The 23,542-nt window shown below is 46.9% G+C and overlaps 2 protein-coding genes across 6 annotated transcripts in view; one reads left to right on the plus strand and one right to left on the minus strand.

Moving 5' to 3' along the window:
• Nucleotides 1–1,172: 1,172 nt before the first annotated feature.
• LOC118087268 (uncharacterized) lies at nt 1,173–9,015 on the minus strand. Of its 5 annotated transcripts, none has more exons than XM_088671631.1 (5): nt 8,270–8,373; nt 7,152–7,282; nt 4,290–5,175; nt 2,693–2,866; nt 1,173–1,425 (listed from the first exon to the last, which is right to left on the minus strand). In XM_088671631.1, the coding sequence occupies exons 1-5, from the start codon at nt 8,314–8,316 to the stop codon at nt 1,257–1,259; spliced, it is 1,407 nt and encodes a 468-aa protein (XP_088527757.1). In that variant the 5' UTR covers nt 8,317–8,373; the 3' UTR covers nt 1,173–1,256. The 5 variants fall into 5 exon arrangements, with proteins under 5 accessions (XP_088527757.1, XP_088527756.1, XP_088527759.1 ...); XM_088671630.1 differs by having other exon boundaries at nt 8,244–8,373; XM_088671633.1 differs by lacking the exon at nt 8,270–8,373 and adding an exon at nt 8,884–9,015 and having other exon boundaries at nt 1,174–1,425.
• Nucleotides 9,016–9,059: 44 nt separating this feature from the next.
• The window catches only part of ATAD3A (ATPase family AAA domain containing 3A), a 46,993-nt gene continuing 32,510 nt past the window's right edge, over nt 9,060–23,542 (plus strand). Inside the window, exons 1-7 of the mRNA XM_035119820.3 lie at nt 9,060–9,362; nt 11,540–11,616; nt 14,470–14,571; nt 15,380–15,439; nt 17,077–17,146; nt 17,720–17,885; nt 18,949–19,018. Of these exons, the coding sequence (XP_034975711.1) occupies nt 9,155–9,362; nt 11,540–11,616; nt 14,470–14,571; nt 15,380–15,439; nt 17,077–17,146; nt 17,720–17,885; nt 18,949–19,018 (753 nt within the window). The 5' untranslated portion in view covers nt 9,060–9,154. The remainder of the gene's footprint in view (nt 9,363–11,539; nt 11,617–14,469; nt 14,572–15,379; nt 15,440–17,076; nt 17,147–17,719; nt 17,886–18,948; nt 19,019–23,542) is intronic.

Genomic DNA, 23,542 nt, shown 5'->3' on the forward strand with positions numbered 1-23,542 from the left:
GGACCTAAGCTAAGTGCCTGTTGGTTCCCCCCCCCCTAGCTTTCAAATCCAGTGTTTGACTCTTAGGGAAAAGATATTTTTGAATAGCATGGTCCATGAAAAATGATTAGTCCTGGGCTCTTGGATGGTGGCAGACAGGGGCAAGGAGAGAGAACAGGGTCAGCCCAGATTACAGTAGAATCCCAGATGAATAAATTGCTGCACACTAGTGCCACCACTGCAGGTTAGCCACAGGATAGTATTGCAGGTACCGAATTATTACGATTATGATTAGTATTTGTCCCCCACCCTTCGTTCTAAGGTCCCGGGGCAGGTTACAGCATTAAAACGCAATATTAAAAACCACTTTAAACAACTTACAATCACAGAAATAAGGTGGGTCCTAAAAATATACACCTCAAGTGACAAAAGCCAGGGTAAAGACGTGCAGCTCCAGCATTTTCCAGGAGATGTATAATGAATGTTCTATGGGGAGGGAGTTCCACAGGTTAGGAGCTGCCACTGAGAAGGCCCTCTCCCAGACCACGGACACCCCTGAGCAGCCTCTGAGGGCAGAACTGCCAAGAGGTCCCCCTCCGCCCATCTCAGCACCTGAGGGTCTGCAGAAGTTGTTCTTTTAGATCAGGCTTCCTCAACCTCGACCCTCCAGATGTTTTTGGCCCACAACTCCCATGATCACCTAGCTAGCAGGACCAGTGGTCAGGGATGATGAGAAATCTTAGTCTCATAACATCTGGAGGCCCAAGGTTAAAAAAAATCACAACTATTTGGATGAAAATAATTGACTTGCACAGTGCTGCTACAAAGACACCTTGGGGATCTCAAAAGGCACGTTAAAGGCTGGCTTGTTCATTTGTTGATTTATCTGGAGAAACTGTACCCCGCTCTTCAGCCAAAAAGGCTCCCAGAGCAATTACATACAATCAAAACAAGGCAGTCCTTACCTTCAGGCTTACAAGCTTAACACACACACACACACACACACACACACACACACACACACACACACACACCCCGCAACAGAGAAGGGGGAAAGGGACAAGATGGGAGGAGGAAAATGAAAATGAAAAGCTCTGGCAACCATTTCTGAACAGTTCTCATAGAATTGTAGAGTTGGAAGGGACCCTGGGAATTCTAGCCCAACCCCCCAAAATGCAGGAATAGGCAGCTGTCCCTTGTGGGGATCAAACCTCAAACCTGCAACCTTGGTGTTCTCAGATCCTCACCCAACAATGCAGGTTTATGAAGACTGGTCTTTATCCATGGGACTCCAGGTAGGTGGAGCGGGGCTGTTGCCGGAATTCTTTGGAGGCTGTTGCCAGCTCGTGCCTGTAGTCATAGAGGGACTGTAAATCCTGGCTGTTTCTCAACAGTTCATTATTCTTGCGGGCTTCGTAGTGGAACTGAGAGTTCCGCATCTCATACCTTGAGACAGGGGTGGGGGTGGGAGAATTGAGTCACTTAGTCTGATCACAAGTTGGGGTTTCCTGAGGTTAATTCAGGCAAAGTCTCAGAGGGCTGGTGGTCAGGGAGGCAACCATGCAGGCGAGAGGTATGGAAAGGCAGCCCAGAGGCTGTTCAGATAATTATACCCATCAGGTGTCAAAGTAAGCCGCGCAAGCCCAAGCCACATGAGCTGGAACAATAAACCCACAGAACTGAAGTTCCAGGAAAGGCCTGGTGCTTTGATGTTCGGAGGACTGGAAATGGGAAAGGCTCCTCATTTGCATAGCCCTGCTTGTGAAGCAAGTGGGAGGAGCAACCCATTGTCCACCACAAAAAGAGAAAAATGGAAGGGATCGCAGAGGCTCTGGCTACACATCCCATGGGTTCTTAAAAAATAAATAAACCTATGCTTATATTTATTCTCACTCCATCATCATACACATCTAATCTCTCTAATTCAGACAAGAGAAAGAACAGGGGCAATTAGCTACGAAAGTAAATAAGGATAGCATAAACTGGACATTTGAAATGGTGGCTCATGGCTCCAAAAGGTCCTCCAGATTTCTCTGTCTGCCTCTTGGGTGGCCTTACAATTCATCAAAAGCAAAACCTAACTTAGATGCTGCTAGTCTTCATGTGACTTATGCCGGCCATCGCCTAGGAATTCTAAGAAACCAAAGAATCAGTGCAGTTTTGAAAACAGTGGTTAAAATCAGTAAATCGGTGGAGTTTTGAAAAGTTCAGTCCGCCATCTTGATTCAAAATGGCATCCAGTTTTATCTAAACACAGATGAAAACCTGCGTCTTGGTCTCAGGTACCATCATGCAGAATTTCAGTTAAAATATCTTAAGTGGTGTCCAAATGCATACTGTAGTGACCAAAACAAATACATTGCAACCTGTATGGTAGCTATAACAATGAACCTCAGTCTGTACCCAGGAAATAAGTTGCTCTGAAATGAGGAAACAGTTAGAACCATAACTGTCAAGTTCTCCCTTTTTTTTTTAAGGGAAATTCCCTTATGCTGAATAGGCTTCCTTGCGAGAAAAGGGAAAACTTGACAGCTATGGTTAGAACCTTTCTACTGTAGCTCCAAGCAACATAAAACCGTCTTCCACGGTGATTGCAGCAGAGAGCAAGCCAATAGCTCCCTCTGCTGCCCAGTGATCTACCTGCCAGATTCCCTGCTTTTAGACCCCCCCCCCCACCTTACCACTCCCCCACAGCTTGACAACCCCCACTTACCATTTAGGCTTGGGACCTCGGGTCCGTTCCAATTCCTGCTGCCTCTTCTGCTCTAACAACCACGCCTCTTCCATACGCAGACTCTCAAGCCGGAGGTGAGCCAGCTCTCGCTGGTACGGAGACATCTCAACCAGGGCTCTCCCGACATCACCTTCAGCAAGAGTCTGCAGGAACCTGTGCAGCCAACGAGGCCTTGTTACAGTTTCTGCAAGGCCTCCAAAAAAGCATTTGGCACAGATTTGCCAGGCGAGTGACTCTTTTCAAGCCTGCTTACAACAAAGCCATCTCCTAAAAGCAGCAAGGCGGGGATATTTTGCAGGGTGAATTGTTTGTTTCTTGTGGACGATAAATGACTAATGCAAGCTAGTAGTTTTTCTTGGGGTTTCCAGACCCTCCGTGAACTCTGATAATGCCTCTGGTTTATATGGATAGAGAATGCAGGCATGGCCAAACTTGGCCCTCCAGATATTTTGGGACTACAACTCCCGTCATCCCTAGCTAACAGGACCAGTGGTCAGGGATGATGGGAATTGTAGTCCCAAAATATCTGGAGGGCCAAGTTTGGGGGTGCCTGCTCTATACCTTTACTATCTCTGTGGGTCCCCATCTTCAGGAAAGCTTATCGGGCTGAAGCAAACAAGCAGAAGGCGGGACTCCTAAATCACGTGGGTGGGTGGGTGTTTAGAAGTCAGCCTGCAGTATGAAGGTAACATTGGCATACATTGCTCCACCCACTTTTGCCTCTGGCCCCACCTAGAACTGCCATGTGGCCCCCAGAGGCTTGCCCAGAAGGGAATGCGGCCCTCGAACTGAAAAAGGTTCCCCAGCCCTAGTTATACAGCTAGATAATTCACCCTCTGAGACATAGCTGCCAAGTATCCCGTTTTCGCCAGGCAGTCTCCCGTATCGGTTATTATTCCGTTATTCTCCCTTAAATCCGCTCCTGCCAGTGGCCATTTTTCTGGTGCCGCTTTGCCCTTCTATGGGCACCAGAAAATGGTGGTGCAAGTCATTTTTACGCGTTTCCAGTCATGTGTAGAAGTGACTTCCGGTGCCGGCGGCGCCATTTTCTGGTGTCCATAGAAGGGCAAAGCAACTTCCGGTGTCGCGCGGCTGCCGATCCCGGATTTTTCCGTCCAGGACTTGGCAGGTATGCATAGAGATGGGCCTTGGATGACAAACGCAGAGTCCGGGTCAGTTTGTATGCAGAGAGGCAGTGCTTAAGGGTATTGAGGTCCTAAGATGTTGACTGCAGATGCTGACTGCTGCTTCCATCAGCCAGGATGGGAAACAGTAAGGGATGATGGGAATTGTAGTCCAGCAATATCTGGATGGCCATATGTTTCCTCATCCTTCCTTTAGGGCATCATAATCTAGACCAGGCATCCCCAAACTTCGGCCCTCCAAATGTTTTGGACTACAACTCCCATCTTCCCCAACCACTGGTCCTGTTAGCTAGGGATCATGGGGAGTTGTAGGCCAAAACAACTGGAGGGCCACAGTTTGGGGATGCCTGATCTAGACTATCACAAGAGCAGAATGGAGAATTGTTGAGGGGCGAAGGCAACTGGGCGTCATGGCAAAGATTTCCACTTACTGTTCATTGAGCTCCTGGGCTATGGGTGAGGAAATAGCAGCAGACGGCAAGCTGTAAGGCGTCCAAGGATTGCTCCGAGCTCCCCTCTCGATTGCCTTGCTGGGAATCCAGGATCCAGCGGCTAATGTCCCTGGCCTGTATATCCTTGACCGTGAATGCCTACTTGACCTGCTTTTGCTACCACTTCCCCCGGACTTGCCAAGCTGAGGCGGGGGCTGTGCACAGGCATTTGCCTTGGCCGAGCTGGGTCTCCAGGCGGGCTTTGGAGACTGAGACCGAGATCGGAGCCAGCGGCTGCGTTTGTTGGCAGGTGAGAGCGAACCCTCACAGTTGGTCCCGGAGGAGCTGAGCGAACGGCCTCTGTCGAGGGAGGAAGAGGTCCTTTTCAGCAAGGATGCTCTGACTGGGGTCTTAGGAGGCAACAAAGACTTGACGCCGATCACATGAGGGGCTCCGGGTTTCAGAGGGAAAGAGAAATCCGCCGAGGGGTGCAAAGAGTTTTGACTTGCAATCTCGCTCCCCAGCAGCCCTGCCAACCGGTTCACTGGGGACGTGGCAAAGGTTGGAAGGCCCAGGCTCGTCAGGGCTGAATACTCTCCTAAGGATTTGAGCAAGTGTTTTGGCTTCAGGAACCACTCCGTCTCCACCGGGGTCTTGGCTGGGCCTCCAACGCCTGATTCCATATAGCTCCCAGCAGGAGCTACTGGCCACCTGGAACTGAAAGGACCTGAGTCAGCTGCAGGGTGCAGGTCAACAGTGCGTTCGTGATTTGGGTGTGAGCGGAGACTGGAAGCCAAGCTATCCACTTGGAGCTGAAGCTTCCGCAAGCTTTCTTCCAAGTTGTCAATGCTGGGGATCTCCCCCATGTGGCGAGATGAGTAACTGCCTAGGTAGAAGGAAAAGCCATTTATTGAAGAAGTAACAACCAAGAAACGCTCAGCAGACCAAATCTGACACTGCCCCAAAATACCTGGTTTGCACAACACCCTAAGCCATGGTTTATAAAACACAGTTTAGTTAACCATAGTTAAAAATAATTGTCCAAACCCAATGGCTTAATTATGGTTTACTAACTGTGGTTAACTGGCATTCATTAACTAAGGTTTGTAGTTAGTTTACCAAATTTTATTCAACAATGGGAGGGAGGAAATCATTTTTGTTCACAGTTTTGCTTGAACAGTAATGGAATATGTGTGAGATGACATGTTAATGTCATAGATGTTTTATTGCATCATTACATCAGAGGTGAGGTTACAAATTGGTTTAAAGAGGTATGGCAGATTGCACTATTACAAAAATTGACAAATAATTCAAGATTTGCATGAGGACAAATTTAAAATCACTGCAATCTGGGTTAACTTTATAGATTTTATGTGTGCAGTTGAACAGAGTAATATTCTGACATTAGCTCTTCATATTGCATGGTTGGCATAACATGCTTCTTTAGTGAACTAGGCTCACCTATGGGAAAAAATAACATCTCTTATACCTCTAGGTGGTGCTATAGTTATATGAATTTTCTGAATTAAGGTTTCATTATTTTTGTTACTTCAACCCACCCCAAAGCATTTTTTATTTTAAGATTTTGCACTATGTTTCAGTTTTGTTTCATTTTCTATGTGTATCATGATTTAGTATATAATATTATTAGTTTGATTAGTTTCTCATATTCTTTTTTATTTTGTATGTTACACTGGCTTAACAACAAATATGGTGTATGCTACTTCTAGGGAAATTCCCAAATAAGTTTTTCCCAGCTCCTGTTTTTGATATATGATGTATTGTTACGAATTTAATATAAATATTTAAAAATAAAGAATTTATTTAAAATTGAGTGTGAACTCTAATGTAGCCCCAATGAAGATAATCAATGCACAAGAGAGATCAGCAGGCTTGAGGGAACCCCAGTATTTGTGGAAGGGGGGATGACTTTAGGAGGTAAATCCCTGAGGGATGATGACCCAAAAACAGTTAAAGGAAGACTGTGAATTTTCATTGGCAGAGAATTGAGTTCATCTAACTCACTATTGTCTATAGCAGTGGTTCCCAACAGGTGGTCCGGGGACCCCCAGGGGTCCGCGAGCTATGCCAGAGGGGTCCGCAAGATGCTATTAGAATAAAAAATATATTAAATATATTTTGTATGATAACAGATTTTTTGTTTTGGCCGCTTCCTGCATGAGCAGAGTCTAGTGCAAAACTAGAATTAGATAGAGGCAGTAGTTCTGCTGTATGCCGTTAGGTGGTGCTTTACAGACACTACTGTTTTGCAAAGAGGCAGCGCGCGCATTCTACTAACGCTCACCTCCTCAAGATGCTTTGTGCACGTCGGCTTAATTTGTGCGCTACTGCGCAGGTACCCTGTATTCTCCATTCCCCTCCCTCCTCCCTGGCGTGCGCTGCCTCTTTGCAAAACAGTAGTGTTTGTAAACAAAGCGTTGTTTTTCGCGGAAGCTACAGTTCGTGTAGTTAAAAATGGACCGTTGGTTAAAAAGTGGTTCGTTAAAACGACAAAGGCCTACAGATGAAGAGGAAGATAATGCATTTGATGTTCAAGCAAGTAAGTCAGTGACTCTCGAACCGATCTTGTCAGTGTCCATTGAACCTAAATCATAACTGTAAAAAACGTATAAATATAAAATATAAAAAGACTCTTAATTTGGCTCTCACTTTTTAATTTTAGGATTAGGAATTAATGGGGGTCCTTGTCACAATAGCGGGTCGATGAGGGGTCCTCGAGAAAATTTTGTTGGGAACCCCTGGTCTATAGACTAGCAGCAGCTTTCCAGGGCTCTCTCTCCCAGACCTGCCCTTCATGGCTGAGTGAGGATTTGAACCTGGGTCCTAGTCCAGTCTTCTTACCATTTTCTCCTTCAACCGGTGATGATCTTCCCTGCTTATCAGGAGCCTGGTGTCTCCCTAGGCTTGAGAAGCTAAAGTTCTGTGCAGTGTTGGTTCTTTGGCTGTTGCTAAGGCACACTTTTGGCACCTCCCTTTAAAAGAAAAAACAAACACTGTTCACCAACAATGTTCACCAACATTTCCTGTCATTCTCTTTTCACCGTAAAGAAACTACTATTTGTATTAGTTTTTATAGTGCTTCACATTCTTGCCCCGTCTCCATGGGGTACTACAGAAAAAGCCCAGCCATGAGTCCCCAGCCGATAGACTACTAAAATGGTTTACCCACAGATCTTTAACACAGTGACAGGAGGATATGGTACCATTTACCTAGGACCTAGTTCATTAGAGCTTTAAATGACAACATAAGCACCTTAAATCTGGCCCTGGGTTTAGACCATCCCAATTTAAATTCTGAGTAGACATACACAGGACTGCATCACAAGCCTTGGTGTAGGTTGTAGCCAGGGTTAGTCCTACTTAGAGTAGACCCAGTGAAATTAATGGAAATGGCTCATTTTGGTCTATTAATTTCAATGTGTCTACCCTGTGTAGGACTTAGTTGGTGGCAACTGGGATTAACTTCTAAGTAGATGACATACACGGGATTCCACTCTCAAATCGGAACTGAAGGAATGGAGCTGAGAGATCAATTCTCAGAAATTCCCCTTAGATTTAAAGCCTCAAATTGGGATAATATATCCCTCCTTCCTAAACCAAGTCCCATCTTTAAAAAGGGGGGTGTCTTTGCTTGTAATTTTGAGAACTGTAAGGGCATGTGTTTGAATTTGCTTTCCCTTCTACCCTCCTATTCCTATTTTCCTCATGTGTCGTGACTTTTTAAGACTGAGGGCCAAAAACAGATCCAGGAGCTGATTTGTAATACATCCTGAGAGCCTTTTTTGGCAAATGCAGTAAATATACATAAGAAAATAAAACATACCCCCTCTATTTCTCCTATTTATTTATTTATTTATTTATTTAAATACATAAATAAAACATACAATAAATAAAATACAGCTTTCCCAGAATCACCCGTCCCTCTCCCAGCACCTGAGGGTGACTCCACTGCCCCGCACCCGCAAAGCTCCAGCCTCCGCCATGCTCGCCCTTCTCTGCGAAGCATCACTTGGCATCCTCCTTAGCGACAGCCTCAACATTCCCGTTGCTAAGGAGAAGGACCGCCTCCTTCTTTGCTACAGGTTGAATTCCCCACCTTCACTCTCTCTAAGGTCCCGCCCTTCTTTTCAGGTCACCCAATTGCATCACTGATCTCCGCGGGGAGGACGGGTTCACAGTGCTGGAAGCCAATAAAAGACGAGAAGAGTCAAAGGCACGTGATTTAGTAGCCCCGCCTTCTGCTTGTTTGCTTCGGCCCAATAAGCTTCCCTGAAGAGGGGGACCCACAGAGATAGTAAAGGTATAGAGCAGGCATCCCCAAACTCGGCTTTTTAGATATTTTTGGGACTACAATTCCCATCATCCCTGACCACTGGTTCAGTTAGCTAGGGATGATGGGAGTTGTAGTCCCAAAACATCTGGAAGGCCGACTTTGGGGGTGCCTGGTATAGAGTGACATGTAGAATAAATTACACAATCTCCATCCCTCCCCTAGCCGTTGCTAGATTCCAAGTCCCGGCAGCATGGCCAATGGCAAAGGATCTATGGGAGTTGTAGTCCAGAAAATACTCACAGGACTTCCGGTTCTGCGACCTTGGTTCTAAAACGAAACTGTACTGTACGGATGAAGCCGGAATGAGCCCGTCTGTTCCCCCAACTCTATGGTTCCTCACATTCTTTTTGTGTGTGTGTGTGTGTGCGCGTGTGTGTTTCCCACCAATGGCAACGCGCCGGAAACCGGAAAGGGCGGATATGGCGCCTGCGCAGTGTGAGCGGCGCTGGGTCCGCGTGTGTGCCGCTGCTTGCTGCCTGCCGGCTGGGCTGCAAAAAGCAGAGCGGTGCTCATGTCGTGGCTCTTCGGGCTGAACCGCGGCGGCGGTGGAGATGCGGGCCTGGGAGCTCCCCCCGGGCCCCCGCCGCTGCCGCCTTCGCCGGGAGGGCCTTCTGGGGAAGGGCCGGGAGAAGGGGGCCGCCCCAAGGACAAATGGAGCAACTTCGACCCCACCGGCCTGGAGCGGGCGGCCAAGGCTGCCAGGGAGCTGGACGCCTCCCGTGAGTCGGAGGAGGGAGGGGAGGAAAGCCTGGGCCCTACTCAGGAGTAGACCAGCTGAAGTTAATGATTAATAATAATAATAATAATAATAGATTTCAGAGGGTCTATTATGAATAGGACAAAAAACCACGTTTAATACGTGGGGCATGAACGCATGAGCGTGTGGTGGGCAGGTGCTGGGAGTGTATGGGTTCCGGATGGAGCAGGGAGCTGACTAGTGTGGAAGGAAGGTCATGTGTAAGGGGTGGTGAGAGGGCTGGCTGGATGTACAGGGCTGGAGCGCTTCTTTGAAAGGCAGGGTGTGAGGGCAACGTGTGTGTGTGTGAAGGGTTAACTGGATCTATTCTAAAGGATGCCCACCCCCCAAAAAATCTCTTCTTTAAAATGCTAGGGAGGCAAGAGCCACATGTGAGCTGCATCTGCAAGGTCCTCTCTCGTGTGCCCCAGAAGCTCTGTTTTTACAGGACAGAAATGGGAAATCCATAAAACAGGCTCCAGAAACTGCTGCACAATTCCAGGAATGTGAGTCTGAGGGCACATTTCTGAAGCAGCATTTGTGCCCTCACATTTCAAACTCTGGAGAGCCTAGTTGCAGTTTCCCCAACAGTAATTGCATCAGTGCTCAGCGGAGGGAGGGTTGCCCTTTGACCTTGTAACAGTCATGTGACTCCAGCAGGCTCTGTAAATGTTCAGCAAATGTTTAGTGGCTCTGAGATCTCTTTGTTACAGCAGAGGTTGGCCAGAGGGGCTGCGTTGCCCCAGAATTATTGCTATTATTATTTTATTTACTTTCTATACCACCCTTCATCATAGGATCACAGGGCAGTTCACAATATAAAAACACAAAAGTATGTAACATAGTAACAAAGAAAACCCAAAAGGTTGTACAGAAGAGAATGAGGCCCTCAGGTCAAAATTTTTCCGAAACTCCTGATTTTTAGGTACATCCTTATTCATGCTTAGAGTAGGCATATTGGAGTCAGTGGAGCCTAGGAGAAACCTGCTCCGTCTTAACCACAATTAGCTTTGAGAATAACTTATTCCTTGTTATTTGTGCTGCCTGAAAACTGTGCCTCAATGTCTGAACTGCAGATGAGAGACGGTGTTACAACTCCACTCACCTGAAGCCCAAATAATTTGACCATTTGCAGTACCTACCTTGAAGGGGCGGCGCAAGCTTCACTGAGGAGCTTTCGTTCCTAAGAGAAGACTGTGAGTTAGGCTTGAATTAGGCTGTATCTGCGCCTTACATTTAAAGCGGCATCATGCCACTTTAAACAGTTGTGACTTCCCCCAAAGAATCCTAGGAGCTGTCGTTCATTAACGGTGCTGAAAATTGTTAGGAGACCCCCCCCCCCATATTCCCCCTCACAGAGCTACAATTCCCAATGTTCCCAGGGAAGAGGGATTGAGTATTCTTTTTCTTTTTTAAAAGATTTTTATTAAAGTACGAGAATTTTTACATACATTATATTCTCTCCTTCCAATTTTTAATTTCTCCGTACCATTTTTCCTTTTCCTTCCCACCCCCTCCCCCACCCATAATCCATTGGAAGGGTTCAAACAGTTGTCCTCAGCCACGGGCACAATGTCTTTAATTTCCACTGAATGTCTTCTGATCTAGTAGTTGTTTTCCATTGAAGATAGGGGTTCCATCTGGTCCTTATAATAGTAGACTTGGCCCTCCATGTTATTTCCTGTGACGTTACTGCCACAATGTCTGACTGAATAAATTCAAACAAATAATTAGTCCAGACCTCTACTGTCCATTTTTCTCTATCTTTCCAACCTAAAGCTATTGTTGCCTTTCCCGCTAGTATCATTGCTTTGAAGGTGTGCTGGTCACCTTTTTCAATGGCCGTGTTTCCTAGTATACCCATTGTCATAAGATTGAAGTCTATAGGTAATTTCAGAGGGATTGAGTATTAAACCGCTATGGGAACTGTAGCTGCTTGGGGGGGGGGCGTCTCCTTGACGCAGCATTGATACTCCTTTTAAATGTATAGAGCAGGTGGCTTGTTGGAATTGAACTGTTGGGGGCGGAGGTCTGATCAGAACCTTTTTTGGGCTCACACTAGGCTGTGGTCACCCAGCTCTTGTACAGAGGGATGTCTGGTGGCAGTGGGTCAATTTCTTTACAGCTTAAAGGGACTAACTGGGACACTCTCCTTTCTAGGACATGCAAAAGAGGCCCTCAACATGGCCCAGATGCAGGAACAGACCCTCCAGTTAGAACAGCAGTCCAAGCTGAAGGTAAGCCCGGTTCTGGAACCCAAATTGCACTGTGTGATCGCCTTTACCTTTTGTTGTTGTTTCTTTGTGGCGTTGTATCTCCATGCTAGAGGCCATGCTCCCAGATTCTGTGTCTGGCCATTTTCACAGTAAGGCTATGAAAGACCTTTGCTTTAGCGGACAAGCCATGGCTTAGTTGCAGGGCGTCTGTTGATGTGCAGAAGACCCCAGGTTCAATCCCTGGCATCTCCATGTAGGATTAGGAAAGACCTGAAACCCTGGAAAGCTGCTGCCGTTCAGCATAGACAATCCACGGAGCAATGGATTCAAACTACAAGAAAGAAGATTCCACCTAAACATTAGGAAGAGCTTCCTGACAGTAAGAGCTGTTCGGCAGTGGAATTTGCTACCAAGGAGTGTGGTGGAGTCTCCTTCTTTGGAGGTCTTTAAGCAGAGGCTTGACAGCCATATGTCAAGAATGCTTTGATGGTGTTTCCTGCTTGGCAGGGGGTTGGACTGGATGGCCCTTGTGGTCTCTTCCAACTCTTTGATTCTATGATTCTGACTCGGTATAAGCCAGCTTCCTACAATTCAACCCTCAATCACTTTCCCTTTAAATTTTGGCAGAAGGGCCATAGCTCAGTCTCCAGTTTAGTCCCCAGCCCCTCCAGGTAGGAATGAGAGAGACTCCTGCCTGAGATCTGGGAAGATGCTGCTGGTCAGCGTAGTCAATGCTTGAGTAGATGGACAAAATAGACCAGGCATAGACAAACTTGGCGCTCCAGGTGTTTTGGGACTACAGTTCCCATCATCCCTGACCACTAGTCCTGTTAGCTAGGGATGATGGGACTTGTAGTCCCAAAACATCTGGGGGGCCAAGTTTGCCTATGCCTGAAATAGACCAATAGGGGAAGGGCTGTAGCTCAGCAAAAAAGCACCATGTTGCATAAAAAATGCCTCAGGTTCAGTCCCGTACATTTCCAGGTAGAGCTGGGAACATCCCCTGTCCTAAACGCTGGAGAGCGGCTAGCAGTTAGTGCATACTATACTTGGTGTAATGCAGCTTCCCGTGTTCTTGGAGAAACCCTCGGAGCTTTGGCCAGTGAGAAAAGAGAGCACGCAGTCTGGTTGAGGATAAATCATTTTTTTTTTATTTCGCTCAGCTTTTGCAGATTATTTTTATCTCATGTTGCTTACTCTGCCACCAGTATTTTTGTTTCATTTTTAAGTTGGCTTCATTAGTGGGGGTTTTTGTGGATTAAATGTGTTAATGTCTTTTATTATTTCTGCCTGTGTTTGTTGATTTGGCACACTTGTATCCTGCTGTTGAAAAGGCTTGCATGACAATTACTTAAAGCAGGGGTCCCCAGACTATGGCCTGGGGGCCACATACGGCCCCCAAGGCTCTTTTATGCGGCCCCCCTGGGGACCCCCGCCGCCCGCTCTTACCGGCACCGTGCTGTACAGCTGCCGACTTCCGACCCAGAAAAGTGACAGAAATAGCTTGTGCGCACGGGCAAGTGTCATTTCCAGTGTACTTCCGGGTCAGAAGAGGCTTCTGCATATGCGCACGAGCTATTTCCGGTGCTTTCCAGGTCGGGAGTGTGCCAGAAATAGTGTTTGCGCATGGGCGCGCACAGCCGTGTGCTCCCGTGCCCCTGCGTGCGCTCTCCCACCCTCCGGCCCACCACGCAATCGGTGCGGCGGGCATCAGGCCCAAAGCCGGGCAAGTTTGGGGATCCCTGACTTAAAGCAAGACAGCCCCCACCCTCACCCCGGCTTAACAGACTAAAAACTACACAACACTAAAGGAATGAGGAGGGGAGAGGAAATAAACTTTGGTCCCAATTCTTATAAGTTAAAACAGTAGTTATTTTAATGACTGGGTGGAATGGATATAGTTCAGGGACAGGAGGAATCTGGTGGGACTGGACTTTTTCCACTGTGCTGGAATTCCATATTACCATTTATATGATAAATGAGGCTCCTTCAGCATTTGGAAAGGAAAGGCAGAGGTGATGATAATGGTACAGTATTAAGATAATTGGCACCTGTATAGGGTGCTCCAGTTTTCAAAGCCCTTCTAGTGCATTACAGTGGTACCTCGGTTTACAACCACAATTGGTTCCAGACGTCTGTACTTAACCTGAAGCGTACTTAACCTGAAGCGAACTTTCCCATGGAAAGTGGATTAATCCGTTCCAGACGGGTCCGTGGAGTACTCAACCTGAAGCGTACTTAACCCAAAGTATGAGTGTAATTGGTTCTGGAAGTCTGTACTTAAACTGAAGCGTACTTAACCTGAAGTGAACTTTCCCATTGAAAGTAATGGAAAGTGAATTAATCCATTCCAGATGGGTCCGCAGTGTTTGTAAACCAAGGCGGTTGTAAACCGAGGTATGACTGTATTTAGTTGTAATTCTTACAACAACCTTGTAAGATAGATCAGTAGTATCTCCCCATACTGCAAACGGAGTGACTAAGAGAGAACGAGAGCACTTTTCCTATGACCACCTAGAAGAGCAGGTGTGGGGAAACCTTTGACCCGCCAGACATTTTTTGCTGAACCACAACTTCCATCATCCCCAGCCATTGAATAGGCTTGCTGGGGTTGATGGGAGTTGTAGTCCAGCAACATCTGGAGGGCCAGTGGTTCCCCACACCTGACCTAAAGAGTTCATGGCAGAGGCAAGATTCGAACAGGGAATTAGCCTCCAAAATTATCCATCAATGAGACACCCCTCCCCAACTGGAAAACTCAGAGAATCCTTGGGGTATTTTCAGAGGTTTGTCATTGACTAGGAGCATAATAGTGGACAAGGTTCCATGAACAGACAGTTCATCTCCTACTGATCTTTCTCTTCCTATCCTAAGGAATATGAGGCTGCCATAGAGCAGCTGAAGAACGAGCAGATCCGCGTGCAAGCTGAGGAAAGGAGGAAGACGCTTACTGAAGAGACAAGGCAGCAGCAAGCGGTACAAGACTGGCTTTTGTTATTATTTAGCAGCATGGATAAACACACACACACATATGTAGAGGTAAAGGGACCCCTGACCATTAAGTCCAGTCACGGACGACTCTGGGGTTGCAGCGCTCACCTCGCTTTACTGGTCGAGGGAGCCGGCGTACAGCTTCCGGGTCATGTAGCCAGCATGACTAAGCTGCTTCTGGCGAACCAGAGCAGTGCACGGAAACGCCGTTTACCTTCCTGCCGGAGCGGTACCCGTTTATCTACCTGCACTGCGTGCTTTCGAACTGCTAGGTTGGCAGGAGCTGGGACCGAACAACGGGAGCTCACCCCGTCGTGGGGATTTGAACCACTGACCTTCTGATCGGCAAGCCCTAGGCTCTGCAGTTTAACCCACAGCGCCACCCGCATCCCATATATGTGTGTGTAAAATCAATGTGTAATATATTTATACACATGTTTGTTAAAAAAAATACAGTAACATTAACTAATATGGAAAGGCAGACGGGAGTAAAAAAAACATTGATAGGTATTTTGTTTTATGATGTAATGGCTGTGAAGCCAGGGGTTTTTTGTACTTAACAAAATTAATTCATATTGCTATTTTAATTTCACCGTAAAGGTTTGAAAAATATATAATTTCATAATTAAAGTTTGAAAATTTATTTTACCTTCATAAAAAACGTTTGAAAATTATATATATTCCATTGTTGCAGAGGTTACTTCGCAAAGCCCTGTTTGCTTGGTTCACTGTGTTCTTGTGTATGGAATCGATTTTCCATGTATGTTTTTTTTTTTCCCCCACCACCATGAAGAGAGCGCAGTACCAAGACAAGCTGGCCAGGCAACGCTACGAAGACCAACTGCGACAGCAGGTCAGTCCTGTCCGTCTCCTGAAAATGTCCTCCCATTTTTCCATTTGTGCTTAGACTGCCATCAGTTCCAGGGACAAAATCAAAGCTTTCATTGCTGGAAAAGGGGGAAGGTCTAGAATTCTTAATTGAAATATGCCTCTAGAGCTAGCAACCCTGAACCCATCTACTTCTCCTTTGAAAACGTTGTGCGAATAGGGTTCCCTGCCATTTCCCAGCATGCTTTGAGTCATGCAGTCACTCGTGCAGAGATGTGGCAGGCAGCCTCCTTTCTGAATGCGTTGTTATTTGCAGGATTTATATGCTGTTTCTCGGGAAGACTTCACAAAGAGGTTTCACCAGATTGCAAAAGGAAAGCATCGGTTTGTTTTTTTTAAAGAAAGTTGCAAAAAATGGATAAGTTGTTTGTTTAGAAAAAAGCTTTTACTGCTGCTTCTCCCCCTCGGATTGACGGTCCTTCAGGTGGTAGTTGGGTGAAGAGAGAAGCCACGGTGGGAACTGGTGGGCAACAGTTCCTGCTCCCATTAGCCTTTAGTTTAGGGATGGGGGTGTCAGCATTAAGCCGTCCCGGGGGGCCAGTGGTTAAACTGGTCCCACAGGCCAAATATGCGATTGCTTCCACAAACGTGGAAAACTATACACACAAGCCAGTAAATAAGGCTAAACTGCTTTATTTACATATAAACAGACTGGGAGCTCTACATTATGGCTCCCTCTCTCTAGCATCACAGCCAGTAAAGAGAAAGAACAAAGGAAATAACAGTCCCACTTCAGGAACAACAGTAAGACAAACATCCTGTCTACGTCTCATCCACTCTGTGGGAACAAAACACATACAGTCACATGATATACAATAAACCTATGACTGCAGACGGGGAATGAATCTCCCAACAGGGGGAACCTTTGACCCTCCAGATGTTGCCGGACTCAAACTCCCATCATCCCTGACCCCAGGAGCCATGCCAGCAAGGGCTGGTGGGAGAAGGAGTTCAACAACATCTGGAGAGCAACAGGTTAGGAACCTATGAAGACCCCTTGTGCGGAGTAAGGCTATTAGGCCTGTCTACACTGACTGGCAGCAGCTCTCCAGGATTTCAGAAAGGGGCTGTCTACCAGACCGACTCATGCATGGTGGGGATTGAACCTGAAACCTTCAGCATGCAAAGCAGATACTCTACCACAGAGCTGTGTCCCTCCCCGCCTACTTTAAATGGAATCCCTTTAGCCCCATTCCATTCCCTGCTTCTGTCTTTGAAATGACACTAAAGGCTCCCGTGTTAATTCAGAAAATTTGTGCTCCTGCATTTGGGTGGCCCTGGATTCACATTTCCCACTGACTTTTCAACTCCTGTGACAAACTTGCAACACACGAACAAGTGCGTATAAACGGTGACTCGCCATGGACAAATTTAACGACATTTGGAATTCATTTTGATAAACACAGTGTTAGGTTACGCTTTGGTAAACTGCAATAACAATCATGTAATGTTTATAAGCTTTCCCCCCCTTTTTATTTTACTCTTTTCCCATCTTATTTTACCTTGTGCCCTTATAACTTTATACTTCTTATTTTTCAATCAAGAATATAAATAAAACGCTGTTGGTTGACCTCGTTTTGTGTTTTCTCTCCCTCCCTCCAGCAACTCCTAAATGAAGAGAACTTGAGGAAGCAGGAGGAATCGGTTCAGAAGCAGGAGGCAATGAGGCGTGGTGAGTCTCGCATCTCAGGAGTGGGTCGTCTTTTGTGGCTTCTAATCGCAATGGTTCTATTCTACCTCCACAGCCGGAGGCAATAATGCTTCCATATGCCAGCTGCTGGAAACCACAGGAGAGGAGAGTGTTCTTCCTGTGCTCAGCTCCTGCTTGTGGGCTTCCAATTAAAGGCATCCGGCTAGCCACTGCAAGAACAGGAAGCTGAACTAGATGGGCAGGACTATCCTTGCATTCTGATGTCGTTGGAAGCAAAGCAATAGGACTCCTATAGCCACGCAAAGCCACACACCATTTGCTCTTTCAGTTAACGTTGTGGGGGCAAGGGTGTGCCTCCCATATTTTCTGAGCCATGAAGAGCAGAGAGCCTCCCACAGGCCCAAAGAAAGCAAAGCTGCTTCCTTTTTCCTTTCCGGGTCAGCGGCGGACAGCTCACCCAGCCTAGTAGTTGGAAAAAAACCACCCTCGGCATCCTTGGTGAATGAAGGCAGAGGTCTATCCCCAGGTGCTTCCAGGGCACGCAAGGCTCTCCTCGGAGCCCACTCACAGTGCCTCTATCTGCCCTTCTTTCAGCTACCGTGGAGCGGGAGATGGAGCTCCGGCACAAGAATGAGATGCTACGGATCGAGGCCGAGGCCCGCGCCCGTGGCAAGGTCGAGCGGGAGAACGCCGACCTCATCCGGGAGCAGATCCGGTTAAAAGCAGCCGAGCATCGCCAGACGGTGCTTGATTCCCTCAAGTAGGTTTGAACGAACCCACTTTGTTCTGTTCTATCCAGGCCCGTCGTTTTGCAACTGCACCTTCTTTCCTCTCCAGACTCCCCTCCTTCCTCTTCTTGCTCCTCCCATCTCCTATTATAATTGTCATCCCGGCTGCCCTCTTCTCCACTGTCAAACCCTTTACAGTCGTACCTTGGATCCCGAACACCTTGCGAGTCAAACGTTTCGGCTCCCGGGCGCCACAAACCTGGCAGTGAGTGTTCCGGTTTGCAAGCGTTCTTTGGAACTCAAACATCCGGCGGGGCTTCCGATTGGCTGCAGGAGCTTCCTGCAGCCAATCGAAAGCCACGCCTTGGTTTCTGAACATTCTGGAAGTGGAACGGGTTTCCAGAATGGATTCCGTTCAACTTCCGAGGTACCACTGTATTTTCTATTATTAATGAATTAATAAAATTTGTATACTGCCCTGTACTCACAAGTCTTAGGGCAGTTCACAACATAAAATCACAATATAAAAACACACGATACGTAAAATAAATAAAAGTGCAACCCGAGAGCCAAACCCTTTACTGAAATGAACTAATCGAGCCACTCACTGAGTGTATTTATTTATTTGATATATTTATATTCCGCCTTTCTCTCAAGTTTGGATTCAAGGCGGCCTACAGCACTTGGGAACACCGGCTGTAAAATGCAGAGAAATGAGAACGAGCTAGTTGAGAACAATAATCAGAGTAGATTACGACGTATCTAATATCAGGGATTAAAATATAATTTACCCTGATAGCAGCCCAGAGACTCGCATTGTCTGAACCTTAATTTCCCATAGGCCTGTCTGAACAGGAAGCTCTTAGGTAGTGGAAAAGAGAACAAAGAAGGAGCCTAGTCTGAACTGTTCTTGGGAAGAAATTCCATGTTCTGGAAGCGGCTGCAGAAAAGGCCCTGTCCCGTGTCATCACCAGCCATGCTTCCGGTGTTGATGGGACCGAGAGGAGGTGCTCATTTGAGGATCACCCTGATGTGAGGGTGATGGTAGCTCTCTTTGCCTCCTCCTTGACATCTCTTGCTCATTTGTCTCCCTAGGACTGCTGGGACGTTGTTTGGAGAAGGGTTCCGTGCCTTTGTGACTGACTGGGACAAAGTAACAGCTACGGTGAGCCAAGGTCTGGTGGGCAGAGGCAGAGACAATGTGCCAAGGTGCAAATACCTGGTTTCTCTCTCCTTGGCTTAAGCTTTGGCCTGGGAAGGGGTGGTGACCAGGGAGCTGTTGAAGTACAGAGAGAGAAGGGAAGCAGAAATGGGGAGGGGACGTAGCTTACTGGCAGAGCACCTGCTTTCCATGCAGGTTCAATCCCCAGCATCTCCCCAAGCAGGGTTGGGGAAAACTCTTCTCTGAAACCCTGGAGAGCTGCTGCCAGCCAGTGTAGACAATACTGAGTTAGAGGATATAAAAAGGTACAAGAACACTCATATCAATATTTTAAAAAATTCCTTCCAGTAGCACCTTAGAGACCAGCTTAGTTTGTCATTGGTATGAGCTTTCGTGTGCAGATGTGAAGAAGTGTGCATGCATACGAAGGCTCATACCAATGACAAACTTAGTTGGTCTCTAAGGTGCTACTGGAAGGAATTTTTTAATTTGTTTCGACTACGCCAGACCAACACGGCTACCTACCTGTAACTCATATCAATATACTTCACTGGGAATACTTTGAAACGTTTATCTAGTTAAGTTCAGTGTAACAAATTTTATTTTTTCCCTTTACCTTTCTATTTAGTTTTTGTTTTGCATTGCCTTTGTATGATTGCAAAACACAATGAAATGCATTGCATTGTGGGTGGGATACAAAATGCCCAAGTATTAGAATATATACCATTTATTGGAACATATAATCACACACACACAAATGCACATGCTCTGACACAGTTTTGCACAGAAGGTAGGCCATGGCTGGCCCTCCCATTGTAAGAAGAGCAAAATCTTCACACAGAAAGAAACAGTCCAGCTGTTCTCAACCAAAGTCTTTCCCACTTCTTCCTTTGGCTTTTCTTTAACTCATCACACAGCGTTAATTTCCAAGCTCCAGCATTAAATTTGTATATATAATGCAATATAACAGTTTCACCAAAACATTGAAACACACAATTAAAATGTGCAATAAAAACCAGCCCGTTGCAACAGCGCAAGGGTTTAGAACGGCAATTAAAGCAGGAGGATTTATGTTGGGAGATCAGGGGGGGTGCTTGTCTAAACAGGTGCATCTTCAAGAGCAGATGGGATGTCAGTAATGTATTTCAGCCGGCAGAGCTTAAAGAGCCTGTTTAAAAAGATGTAAAAGGCTGGGACAGTTACAGGATCAAGTGTTTCCTGTGACGAATATAGGACTCCTTTGAGTTGTTTATGACTCAATTAGGAGCCACTAATTACCGCCCGGCACACTTTCTCTAGCGCCTCTGCTCCGTAGACCCGGGCTGGCAGTAAAACACACAGGAGAGTTCTTCTTCTTCTCACACACAGCGAAAGCTTGTATAGCCGTTGGATAAAAAGCCTCTTAAGAACACACAGAGTCCAAAGTGTTCTAATAACTACTGGTGTTTATTCTACAGAGAAAATAACAAACAACCTGGTGAGAGCGCAGACATCTTGCGACCGTCTCCCAGGCAAAAACGAAACCAACTGAGACACACAGAAACACTTCTAGCACATTCTGTAACATGATATCTTCCTCAGTGGTCAGGTGCTACACAGTACACAGTTAACCCCTTCGGTTACTTGTTACTCCTCACATTTCCTTGGTGTATAGTTCTGGGTTTTTCCTAGCATGCTGCCCTTATGGTGGAATGAAGAAGTCAGCCTTTCCAAAAGGGGTCTTGAGTCTTAACTGAGTCGACATTCTTTTTTTATTTTATATCCTGCCTTTCTCCCAGTGCAGAACCCAAAGCTGTTTGTGGTATAAATTAAAATACTGTACAGCTAAAGGCACACCATACATATTTTAAAAGCAATAAAATAAGTAGCGCTATGAACAATAATAGCCATTGGAGCAGCACCCAGGTAATGCCTAACAATGAGGGCCTGAGTCTACCAGGCCTCAGGTATCAAAGCCAGAGTAAAATTACCTTTTCACAGATGGTCACTGAAAAGGCTTGGACAGAAAACATACCTTGGCATTAGTAATACTAATAATAATATTATGCCCCGCCCATCTGGCTGGGCTTCCCCAGCCACTCTGGGCGGCTTCCAGCAGACATTAAAATACAATAATCTATACACCATTAAAAGCTTCCCTAAACAGGAATTATTAAACCACAAACCCCACGTATTGGACCAAACAAAGCGGGCATTAGCCTGAGAGCATAGGAGCCAACTCCTAGGGGCCGAGGGGTTTTCATCCCCCCTAATATATTTGAGGGGGCCGGTGCCTCCCCAAAGTTGATGAGCATTGCCATTCAAATGCTGTGTGTGCACTGCATCATGTGATTGATTATGTGGGGTGGGGCTTACCTGGCCCCCTCCCCCAATAATTTATTCAGCTTGGCACCCCTGCCTTAGAGTAATGTATGGTCCTTCAGATAGATAGACATTAAGTGCTACTTGAGAATGTGGGCCCCGACCTCCAGGCTCGGGATAGGGTGGGGTGGAGGAGGACGGTTTCAAACTGGCTCCAAACAGTCCCTGTTTCATCATATATTAAGCTGGTGGGAGCTCTAATCACATGCTGGCTGGTGAGACATAGGAAGAGAATTGTGTAGCAAGCAGCTATGAACAGAAAAAGGCTTCCAAAAATCCTTGCATGCCGTGTTTGGGAATTATTTATCTGTTACGAGGGCGTTGGAAACTGCCATTGGTTTGCCTAGTCCAGCATTGCCAACACTGACTGGCAATGGCTCTCTAGGGTTTCAGACCCAGAGTCTTTCCTAGCCCTAGCTCTGGAGATGCCAGAGATTGAACCTGGGCCCTTCTGCACACAAATCAGATGCTCTACCAACCGGGCTACGCCCTTTCCATTTGCACTTCCTCCAACAAGTTCAAAACAACGTGCAGTCGTACCTTGGAAGTTGAATGGAATCCGTTCTAGAATTCCGTCCAACTTCCAAAATGTTCGGAAACCAAAGCGTGGCTTCTGATTGGCTGCAGCCAATCGGAAGCTGCAGAAGCCCCGTCGGACATTCGGGTTCCAAAGAACATTCGCAAACTGGAACACTCACTTCCGGGTTTGCGGTGTTTGGGAGTCAAAACGTCAAGTCACAAGGCGCTCGGGGTGACTGTACTTGGTTCTCTTCCCCAGCTCCCCCTCCTCTTCTCAAGAACCTGGCAAGTAAGTCCAGTAAGTCATTTGATGAGTTTCATGGCCGAGTGGGGAGATTTGAGCTTGGGTTTCCCTGGTTGCAGTGCAGCAATTGTAACCGTTATACCACACTGGTGGTCTCCAACAAACCTTCTTTACACTGGGGCAAAAAAAGAGGGTTTGTTAGAGCTTGTATTTCACCTTGCAGATGGGACCCTGAAGCATTTAGAGATATGCTTTAAAGATGGGAGATCATTGGGGTGGAGAGACATGGTGTGGTCTGAGTTTTCTATCCCTCCCTGCATTGGGTTTTTGATACAAACCGTAATTGCATTTTAGGCACACTAGGTAGCGCCTTTGCCGTTTTAGTGAACGCAGTCACTACTACATTCCCTCCCCCCTTTTTTTTACCACTACCAGCCTAGTAGTGGAGCTCGAATCGTGCCTTTTGGCTTGCAGCTGATCATCAGCTGCTGCCGCACTGGGAAAACTGTTGAAGCAAGGCTTCCCCCCCCCCCAACTCCAAAAATATAACCCTTGTGTAACACTCCGGGCAGTAAATGGGACAGGCATCTCTTGAGGCTGGTGGTGGTTCGGAGCCCAGCTCCTCCTCGACTCCAGCTCCTTCCCAGCCTGTTTTTGCCGAAAGCCGACAGGCAAAGGGGGCCTGCCGCAGTTGCCAGGCAACCGCCAGAGGATTTTCCGCAGTTGCTTCTTGGCCCAGGAGATGGTCCCTGGCTGCCGTCTGTTTCCAGGTGGAATGAGAAATCCCTTGCAGTGGGAAGACTAAAGCAGCCTGACCCCAGAAAAGGCCAAGAACGGCCTCAGCAGTTTGCTGGGAAATGCACTGTTAGTCTCTTGTGTCTCCCCACAAAGGTTGCAAAGTTCTCAGGGCAGGTCCCTTCTTGCTTACGTGACTTTGCCAAGCAGGAGTGGGGAGCCTCGGGCCTGGGGGGCAGATGTGGCCCTCCAGGCCTCTCTGTCAGGCCCTTGTGACTCTCCCCCCAAGCCACACCCCCTCGCTGGAGCTTTTTTTCACAACCAGAGTGCTTATTAAGCCTGGTGAGAATGCAGCCTGGTAACACTGATAAGGCCTCTTGCACATTTGCAAAGCTAAGCAGGGTCCGGTATGGTTTCAGAGTTGATGGGAGACCGTGTGTTGAAATCCCTGCTTTGCTGGGGGTTGGACTTGATGACCCTCGGGGTCCCTTCCTATGCCCCACAAATAACCCAGAGATGCATTTTAAATAAAAGGACACATTCTACTCATGTAAAAACATGCTGATTCCTGGACCATCCGCGGGCAAGATTAAGAAGGCCTTAGTTTGCCGGGCCTTAGTTTGCCTACCCGTGGTATAGAACAATGCAACACACTGATCATAACTGGC

This window comes from Zootoca vivipara, chromosome 6 (assembly GCF_965207765.1).
Source record: "Zootoca vivipara chromosome 6, rZooViv2.hap1.1, whole genome shotgun sequence".
NCBI lineage: Eukaryota > Metazoa > Chordata > Lepidosauria > Squamata > Lacertidae > Zootoca > Zootoca vivipara.

Coding starts and splice junctions, on each gene's coding strand:
- LOC118087268 (XM_088671629.1), bottom strand. CDS start 8,316: ATGCTTCGCAGAGAAGGGCGAGCATGGCGGAGGCTGGAGCTTTGCGGG. Junction 2,867..4,289: donor GCCCAGGAGCTCAATGAACA/GTAAGTGGAAAT, acceptor TTGGCTGCACAG/GTTCCTGCAGACTCTTGCTG. Junction 1,426..2,692: donor CGAGGTCCCAAGCCTAAATG/GTAAGTGGGGGT, acceptor CCCTGTCTCAAG/GTATGAGATGCGGAACTCTC.